The 9,993-nt window shown below is 38.8% G+C and overlaps 1 protein-coding gene across 1 annotated transcript in view; it reads right to left on the bottom strand.

Moving 5' to 3' along the window:
* Nucleotides 1-653: 653 nt before the first annotated feature.
* Nucleotides 654-9,993, bottom strand: part of STAT4 (signal transducer and activator of transcription 4) — a 140,311-nt gene continuing 130,971 nt past the window's right edge. The window contains exons 16-23 of the mRNA XM_007939151.2: nucleotides 7,986-8,121; nucleotides 5,732-5,781; nucleotides 5,387-5,481; nucleotides 4,930-5,066; nucleotides 4,420-4,611; nucleotides 2,605-2,671; nucleotides 2,120-2,228; nucleotides 654-680 (exon numbers count right to left, since the gene is read on the bottom strand). Of these exons, the coding sequence (XP_007937342.1) occupies nucleotides 654-680; nucleotides 2,120-2,228; nucleotides 2,605-2,671; nucleotides 4,420-4,611; nucleotides 4,930-5,066; nucleotides 5,387-5,481; nucleotides 5,732-5,781; nucleotides 7,986-8,121 (813 nt within the window). The remainder of the gene's footprint in view (nucleotides 681-2,119; nucleotides 2,229-2,604; nucleotides 2,672-4,419; nucleotides 4,612-4,929; nucleotides 5,067-5,386; nucleotides 5,482-5,731; nucleotides 5,782-7,985; nucleotides 8,122-9,993) is intronic.

The raw sequence follows: 9,993 nt of genomic DNA, 5'->3' as shown, positions 1-9,993 counted from the left end.
CTTCCTTCCGAGGAGTGGCTGGTGGGTTTGAACCGCCAGCCGTCTGGTTAGCAGGCAAGTGTCTTAGCCACTATGCTACCAGAGCTCCCTTTCCGAGGTGGTAAGAGGTGGTAAATTTTTACAGAAGTAGGTTGCCCAGGGTGCCTTCCACAGATTGGCTGGTAGGTTTGAACGCCAGTCTTCTGATTAGCAGTCACATGCCTTAGGCACTATACTACCATGAGGAATTTGGCTTATTTGGTTTTGTCCTTAGGCTTTCCTGCTGGTTGAGAAATGAAGGGATTGCTTTGTTATTCTTGATCTATCCTATGTCTTAACACTTACACCTTCTAGAATAAATTCATAAGTAATACCTGAGAAGCCCAAACAGAAATTAAATGCACATGCAAAGGAGTCTCCTGTGAATAGTTGTATTGATGTTAACACTGGTTTCTTAAAGTTGATTTATCTCACAAGTTTATCTGAAGCTTTGGGTTTTAGCATTTCAATCATGACACTCCCAATTGGAGGTGTTTTGTGGGGGAGAAGAGTTTCAGGCTTCAACCATTTCCTGGAATTTACAAAACTGAAGAAATATGATTTGATTGCTGGCAAAGATCAGTCTCTAAACTTTTTCATTTGCTTCCTCCTTTTGAGTGTCAGAGTTTATCCTATCATTCAGCAGAATACGGAGACTTCATCTAAAACGGAAAAATGAAAATGATCTTTCAGAAGCTATTGTTTTGCAAACAAACCACTATTTTAGAAACAGTAAACATCCTCTTTTCTACTAAACACTCCAGAGTCTTTCTAGCAGTTAATTATTAGGTAGTCACAAAAGTAGCCAGGGGCAATCAGTCTAAAGTTAAAGACATCTTTCAAGTAGATAGAAATTATTTTACGGAAAAGACCTATTTTTCCCACCGAGCACATAATGAAGAAATCAATGTAAAATGCAACAAAAATTCGCTTACACCTAAGTAATTTAACAATTAAGGACAACTAACGTTGGAATAAGCTATCAAAAGAGAATATGAATTTTCCATTGTAGGAAATATTCAAGAAAAGAACTGAAACACACTTGACAAATTTCTTGGGGCTCAGAGTTTCTCCTGGATTCCATTATTCTCCTATATGTTCAAGAGTGAGTCTTCCTCATGTGAATTGGGAATTTGAACCTCTTGACAGTATTGGGAATGAGAACAGATATGATGCATCATAAATAAGATTATTGCGTTTGAGATTATGATCCAGTTCTCAGAAGAATATTAATTTGCTGCCATTGTTATTCATATGCTACTTGGAGTGGCTCAAGGGACTAATCGTACAAATAACAATCAAGAAAATTAAACTTTGGGTGCTTGAACTGCTAAAATTGGCTTCTAAATATTGATTAATACATGTTATCTGCTAAAGTGGAGAGGATAGTGAAGAGTGGTCAATGGCAGAGGTTGGGCTGAAGTGTCGGAGGTCAGTATAGGAATATTAGTCTTCTCAAAAAACCAAAACCAAACTCTCTGCTACGAGTCAATTCCGACTCACAGCGACCCCCATTGGGTTTCCAAGGCAGTAAATCTTTACGGAAGTAGGTTGCCCCATCTTCCTTCTGTGGAGCCCCTGGTGGGTTTGAACCGCCAACCTTCTGGCTAGCAACAGAGGCCTTAAGCATTGTGCCACCGGAACTCCTTTATTTGCCCTCTACACAAAAAATGCACTGCCGTGGAGTCAGACCCGACTCATAGTGACCCCTCATTGGGTTTCCAAGGCAGTATAACTACGGAAGTAGATTGCCCAACCTTCCTTCCGAGGAGTGGCTGGTGAGTTTGAACCGCCAGCCTACTGGTTAGCAGTCATGTGCCTTACACACTACACTACCAGAGCTCCCTTATTTGCTCTCTAGTGGCTTTCAGTTGGAAAGAACTTGAGATAATTCAAATAGGTGAAGGTGTCTGCTTTGTATGCTTATAATATTAGCATCACACAGGACTTTACAGATACCTCTTGTTTTATGCTCATGACTGTGTTCCAATGTATCTACTTTCCTACTGCTCAGGTAAAATTTCAACCCCTTCAATTCACACACCACCTTTGCTTCATTGGAAACGCCCTTGACCAGCAATGGAAAGGAAAGGGAACATACTGCAGTTTCAATTGTTGAGGGACTCAGGTTTTCTCTCAGCACGGCATAAACACTTGGAGACATGGGAAGAAGGTCTGATGGAGAATGGGGCTCAGTTGAATCACTGCGGCTTAAAGAGATAATAAGATAAATTTTAAAAAATGTTAAATAGTAGCTCACATGACATTGTATCAGAAACTCATTTCTAGGGCTTCATTTATTTGAGGTTACTAATTCATCATTTGATACCAGAGTATTCAACCCATTATGTCATAAACAGCAAACACAAGGGCAATCTTATCATTCTAGTCATAATAGACTGTGGAAAGCATGCCCTGAAGACTAGCTTTAACTATTAAAAGAAATGGGATATTAAAAAGCTTTATTCACAGTTACAAATTCTCTGCTTTACCTTCAAATTTTCTAAAGGAAAGCTTTTTTTTTTTTTTTTTATGTCTTTTGTAAATTCAATAGTAAATATTTTGTATGTGACTAGAATTACTCACATTGTTGAGATGGGGATAAAAACAGAAGGAACATAACCTTTGTCTCCCCTTTCTGTTGGTCTTGAAACTGGAAAAGAAATGCACATTGTTGGGAAAAATATTATCAAGATTATGGACTTAGGAAAAAAAGTCTGAAAAATATAAGCAATGCTAAGTGAGAGATAATATAGTTATTTAGTGATTGAGAAAAAATTTTGGTTGAAAAGATGCAATAGTCTCCTAGAGGAGCATAAAATATGAAAAAAGAGAAAAGCAAATCTTTTGGCAGACTGAATCTTACTTCTTCACATAGTAATGTCTCTGAAATGTGTGAGAAAAATTGAGAATCAATTCTATTACCTGTCTTCTATATTCCAATTTAAGTTTGATTATAAATACTGATTTATTCATCTATTGGAGATATTTATAGTAACTCAGTTATTTTCATTATAATGGATACTGGTCAATCATAATTATACAAATTTTTTGAAGCACAGACATCAGTGTTGCTAAAAGTACCACTGTAATAGTAGTGGTGTACTTGGAAACATTCCCTATCATTCTTTATCACACTATGGTGAACTGGTATTTGGCCTAGTTATCCAACTGTAAATTATTGCACTGATATTTATTTCATTCAATCAGAGACAGAGAGTCACTTAGAAGTCACAGTTATCTTTTGTTTGATTGTTTTGTTCCCATTTTGGAGGGAATGAAGTAGAATGTCACTCACTGCTTGTGAGTGACAACTAGGATATTCTACAAGATGGGGCTCATAGATTTATTTGCTATGGATGAAGATTTTTATGGTTTTATACTTTTCATGAAAGAAACAGAATAAGGCAACAACGCAACGCACTGCTGTCGAGTCAGATCCAACTTATAGTGACCCTCGTTGGGTTTCTGAGGCGGTATCACTACGGAAGTAGATTGCCCAAACTTCCTTCTGAGGAGTGGCTGGTGGGTTTGAACCACCAGCCTTCTGGTTAGCAGTCAAATGCCTTAGGCACTATGCCACCAGAGCTCCCATATTAAAATTCTATAGCTGATTTAAATAACTTTCTTTCATGTATTCAGTAAATATTGACCGAACGCCTGTTGTGGCCAGGCACTATTCTAGGCCCCAAAGATACGGCCAGAAAAACAGAAATATCAGAACTTTGTGTTGATAGACTAGGAGGCACAGGAATGAGGCACAGACTCCATGGCCTCTCCCCAACAAATAAGCAATTTTTCCTCAGTTGTGAAACTATAAGGTCAATATAAAGCTTACAGATCCTGACCTTCCTTTGAAAATATGTAGACTTGCCTTCCTTTTAAAAGCCTTCTGATCATTATCTCCTCTTTTCCTCTCCCCTAAGACACTTGACTGCTAACCAGAAGGCTAGCGGTTCAAACCCACCAGCCACTCCTCGGAAGGAAGGTTGAGCGATTTACTTCCGTAGTGATACTGCCTCGGCAACTCATGGAGGGGTCGCTGTGAGTCGGGCCCACTCAATGGTACACAACAACAACAAGTCTTAAAAGTAAAGTCAGTGCCACTGCTGTTTTACAAAGGAGAAAATGGAAGCTCTCCAAATAGCTGGAAGAGAGCCCATGGCCATTGTGAGGTCTGGTTACAGCTGCTAACGACTACTCAGTTAGTGTTGGAGCCCCAGAGGTCCCTGTCCAGGAACTGCTGACATACCCCCTGTCTCTCCAGCTTTAACCTCCACAAGCCCTTTAGGGTTGGTAAAGATCAAAGCAAACAAGAAAACAGGAGCATCATTTACTTCCCTGCAACATGAGGTTGTTTCCCAAAACCTTAAGGGGAAAAAAAAAGTAAACAGAACTAACCTTCGCATGGCTGAGAACTGTAGTGTTTACCAAAGGCTTTGTCTTTGGGAATGTCAGGGTAGAGGTACTTCAGTGGGTTTTCTGGAATGTTTTCAGCCATAATAACCTTGTAGTCTCGGAGGATGTCAGCGAATGGCAGAGCAGACAACCGGCCTTTATTGTAGGGTTCTACAGAGTGGAATCTCACTTCTCCTGCAAAGACAGACAGCAGAGGAATATCCAAGTCCCTGCAGACATTCTTGGTGGCCTTTTTCCCTGCCATTATCTTCACATCATTGTTTTAAACAAGGCCAGATGTTCTGTTGTCTGAGTAGAACAGATTATTCAGGAGACAGAGGAGGCCCACACAGGCTGTCATAAATTTTTGTGAGTCCTGTTCTGGGAAAAGTGCAACAACTAGTATTCATAATCACTGAGCGTATAAACAGAACAACACAAGGGAAAGCTCAAATTCAATAACCAAACCGAAGAATACCCAATTCACATTAATAAACAATAGTGAGCATATACCATTTTCGGAATGGTCCACCCAGGTGAAAGTTATTCCTCCAAGATGGCTTTCACTGAATCTTAATAAAAATGTTCCAGGCGTTTTGTCCTTTAGCAAGAGCCGTTCCTTTTCTTTACTAACAAAACCCATGATATACCTAAAAATAGAATGATACACGGTTTTACCTGATTAAAGGCTGTACATTATTGCATTTGCATTTATTTCAGTCACAAAGAAATACTTAGACTATGTTTTCAGTACAATCAAATGTCAGTGGTACCTGAAATACTCTTATACTGTTCACTGTGAATATCAATTGTATATGTAGAATGCAGGAAACCATACCTGTTTTTTTTTTTCCTGTGGCACTAATCATGCTTAGAAGGAAAAGAGGAAAAAAGAAAGAAAAAAAAACTCCAACAACAGAAGAAAAATAAAACATAATAACTCATGTGGAAAATATAGCCTTTAACTTACCCATCAATCCAAAGTGGAAGAATGTGTTTTTTAATTAGATCCAATATTGCTTCAAGCCATGTCCAAAAGGTAAATGATTTGCCAGGTAAGTGTTCCTATGGGAATAAACAAACCAGTCAGGACAACAATTACTTCATCAGTGATGTCGATATAATAATTCAGGTTCCATTTTTCAGCGAAATATTTTCTTTAAATGGGACAATACTTTAGCATTTCTTTTTAAAACATCCTTATCCAGGAAATTATCAAAAGTCCAGATTATGATATGAAGGCTTAGAAAAAAGCACTATGTTTAAGATAAAAAAAAAGAGTATCTAAATGATCTTCCCCTTCCCCTGTTTGTACCTTGCAGAACTTGGCCCAGGTGAGATGACCATCACTGTAGCTAGATAAGACTGAAATGAAAAAAGAGAAGAGAATGAGATGTTTGTTAAACAATCAGACTCTTCAATTTTGTGCTCAATTTAGATAGTTTTTATATTTCTCCCTTTCAAATATCTAAGTACCTGGTTTGAGTCTATAGAGTACTTAGAACTAGGTATAGTAAAAATGTATATCCTTTTTTGCTCTTAGGAAAAATGTTAAGATATCCTTTTTTTTTTTTTTGCTCTTATCATCTAGAAAATAATCCTTTAGGTAGAAGAGCTAAAGATGGCTTCAGGAAAAGGGTGGGTCTGTAGGACCAGGCCTCCATGAATGGGTAGAATATACATTGTCAGCGGAGAGGGAGAGTGCACTCCAGGAAGTAAGAATAATGTAGGGTGAGACATGGTGGACATGAATGTGTCTTATATAGGAGACAGTAAGAGCAACCTAACGTTGGTGAATAAATATTGCATAATTTATTTGTATAAATTAGGCATAGTCAGATTAGCAGGAGTCTTGAGTATTGGGGAGCTCTGGTAGTGTAGTGACTAAGGCACTTGATTGCTAACCAGAAGCCTGGCGGTTCAAACTCACCAGCCCACTCCTTGGAAGGAAGGTTGGGCAATCTACTTCGGTAGTGATACTGCCTTGGAAACCCAAGGAAGGGTCGCTATGAGTCGGGTTGGACTCAATGGCACATAACAACAACAACAACAACAACTTGACTGTTAAGACAAAAAGAATTAGCTAGAGTTCCATTAAGCTATGTTGTTGTGTTGTTGTTATATGCCGTCGAGTCAGCCCTGACTCATAGCGACCCCTCCTTGGGTTTCCGAGGCAGTATCACTACGAAAGTAGGATTGCCCAACCTTCCTTCCGAGGAGTGGCTGGTGGGTTTGAACCGCCAGCCTTCTGGTTAGCAGTCAAGTGCCTTAGCCACTATGCTACCAGAGCTCCCCCATTAAGCTATAGGAAGCCATTAACTGTTTTCACCCAGGGCAGTGAGAGGAGACAAGAGTTTCTATCTAACTACATTTTTAAGGAAATTACACTCATCATAAGGATAATTTAATAAAGGTATAAAAGAATGTGGTTGCTAGCTATATTATGTATTTTAAAGCTTTATTCACTAATTAACAAATACTTATTGAATGTCTAGTTATTGTGTTTTTATGAATTTGTTTTAAAAAAGGACTGAAAAGGAACTTTTCATTAAGTAAATTTAGTAATATTTCCAAAGACCCTGATTTCAATTACCTACTGATCAAAGAATAGATGGAAGTGGCAACCCAGACTCACACTCAGTCAAAACTTTAATCACATGTGATTCAACTACTGCCACTTGAATTAACCTCTGGTCCTACTTTAACTAGAAATGCATAAGACCCAATTCCAACTCTTTTTTTTGGGGTGCTAAATTGTTTTCACCCCATACTTGTCAAAATACAGATATCTTTTAGAAAAAATTTAGACTGTTGTTAGTACATGTAGTACCAATGACTCTATTTTGCAAACGTTAAAAATCTCAGTCAAACCTGAAATTTTCTTTGTAACAGAGTCCTTAACATGTAGAATTGAGTATTTACTGGGTGGTTTTGAATGTCTATTAAATTTCCTAGACTTGGTGGGGGAATTAACTATTTTCCAGTTGGTTAATGTCAATTGTGATAGTAATATGAAAGACCAAGTTACCACTAAAGGTGGAAATGACATTAGAACATTCTAGAGATTGGATATGGAATGGAAAAGAGGAGACTTTAGAAGTGGATACACCTGGGTGCAGTGGTTAAAGTGTTTGGCTGCTAACAAAAAGGTCAGTGGTTCAAACCCACCAGCTGCTCTGTGGGAGAGCGATGAGGCAGTCTGCTTCCATAAAGATTTACAGCCTTGGAAGCTCTGTGGGACATGATACTTTGTCCTGTAGGGTCACTATGAGTAGGAATTGACTGGATGGATGTGGGTGGGTGGGGCTTATGCCTAGGCTTTGCTATGTACTAGCCATGCAGAATGGCATGTTACTTAACATCTGACTCCCAATATAAAATGGATAGAACTATGTCTGACTTGAGGAACTTTTGTGAGAATTAGAGATAATATAGGGTGAGCATTTAGCCCTGTGCAATATAGTAGACACTCATAAATTGTGACTGTCATTATTAATTGTAGCAATACCATCCTGGTTCACTTAAGTACCAAAAACAGAGGCAAGTCCTCCATATCTACCAGTTCATACCTGTAAGCTTCTCTGCCAGCATGTTGAGTTGATCTGAATTAAGTCCACGACCAACATATGAAGAAAACTGCCAGCTCATCACTTCCAGGAGTTGACTCAAAGTAGCAGATGGAGGATTATTAAAGAAAACCAAGTTCTGCAATAGAGTTGTGAAGATGATTCTATTTGTTATTCACACTAAAAAACTATAATTCAACACAAAAGTTTTTCCTGATTTAAACTCTTTAGGCCAACCCAAGTTCATAAGGCAGAATATAGTCTCACCCCTACTTTTTAAGATTGATTTTGTTTCCCAATAATTCCTTATTCCTTGAATCTAACTTAATGCAGTTTCCATCTCATCCTTGAAACAATCATTTGGCATATCTTGATTTAACATTCACTGGAAGATTGGCTATCAATCAACTCATACAAGTTCGTAATGTTGTTGTTATTGTTGTTATTTGCCGTCGAGTCGGGCCTGTTCAGCAAATAACTGGGCAGATACTCTTTTCAGAAATAATGTTAATCTTAAAAAAAAAAAAAAAAAACCCAGAAAACAAAAAACAAAAATCCCATATCATGTTCTTTAATTGGTTTATCATAGGTTGGTACAAGTTACACTTTGACCAGACAAAGCATCCCAAACGGCAAGAAACAAACAAGTCTCGGGCTAAGGAAGATGACCTTATTACAATATAAGTTTATGGTTAACCCCATACTCCGGTTTTATGGCTAGTATAGCAATTTTTTCTTTCTTTCTTTTCTTTTTTTGCTGTAGACAAGAAATACCTTTTGTATGATCCGCTAAAAACAAGGTTGTTTGTGTCAGAAATTTGTCTAACAATGGTGCAACAGAAGACTTGTTCCCACACTACTGGAAAGCAGATAGGTGTGAAAGCTGAGAAAGATCTTGAGAGGAAGAGAGAAGAAATGAGAAATCTTGAGCAGTACCGTTGGTGAATTTGGGCTAAGCTGAGCTGCAAGGAGAACAAATTCAGAGATTTCAGAAGGTGAGAACAAAAGAGGACACAGCATCCAACAAAGAGTGGGGCCGTGGGTTGGGGGAGGGTAGAGAAAGAACTTTTAGGGAGGCGGTTTTTCCTGAACCCAAGACTCACATCTGGATAAATAACCAGAAAGCACAGAATATAATCAAAGTCTAGGTTTCAAAACAGAATAGAATTAAGAAGGCAAATCAGACTTAGTTGTTAAGCTGGGCTCTGCAACAAGGCTGGTGCATCTGTGTTTTAGGAGCTGCTTAGGGTCTACAACTCAACATTTCTCATCCTGGAACAGAGTTGAATCTGCTATCTTAATGGTTAGTGTGAAGATACTGATGGTTTTCTTACAGAAGGATTCTGAAGAGAGCTAAAATGCAGCACTATGCTCTGAGAGTGGAGAACAGAGAAGTATTCCATGGCCCCTCTTTATGCCCTGGTGTCGGACAGAGAGCTCTGAACAGGTATAACTCTTAGGACTGACATTTAATCTCAACACTGTTGGTTCTTCTTTTACATAATGACCAGGTAACTCCTGTAAGGAGTTCTGTTCTGCTGTCCGCCCACTGAGAAGCAGGGCACTGAGTTCTCTGGGTGGCCTTCCTCTCTGCAGTTACTCTACCTCAGATGCCAGGGCACCAGCAGATCAGAAGGAATAGGGCTGAGTCATTTTCCAGCTAGTTTCCTTATTGTTGTTGTTATGTGCCATTGAGGAACACGGAATTAGAGGACAGGACCACTTTGAGCTGACTCATTACGGCTTGATTCTTATTGCTGGAGAGTAAGGTAAGAGAATTCTTTCCTTTGAAGGGAGCATTTGCTTTCAATTAAGAGGAAACATCGTTATTTACACTTCGCTTATTTTCTCTAGCGCTTGGTGGTTTCCGGCGCAATGCACTGAGGTTCTGTAAGAGGGAAGTAGGGGAAGCGCACCACTCTCTGACCCTTTTTTGTCCCCGCCCCCCCCCTTGTTATCTTTTTCTTTTTTTAATTTTATTTTGATTTGGGTGAAGATTTACAGAGTAAAT

This window comes from Orycteropus afer, unplaced genomic scaffold (assembly GCF_000298275.1).
Source record: "Orycteropus afer afer isolate SDZICR_OR568_19922 unplaced genomic scaffold, OryAfe1.0 scaffold00001, whole genome shotgun sequence".
Lineage (NCBI taxonomy): Eukaryota > Metazoa > Chordata > Mammalia > Tubulidentata > Orycteropodidae > Orycteropus > Orycteropus afer.
The sequence above is the reverse complement of the archived record's forward strand: the minus strand, read 5'-3'. Positions and strand labels throughout refer to the sequence as shown.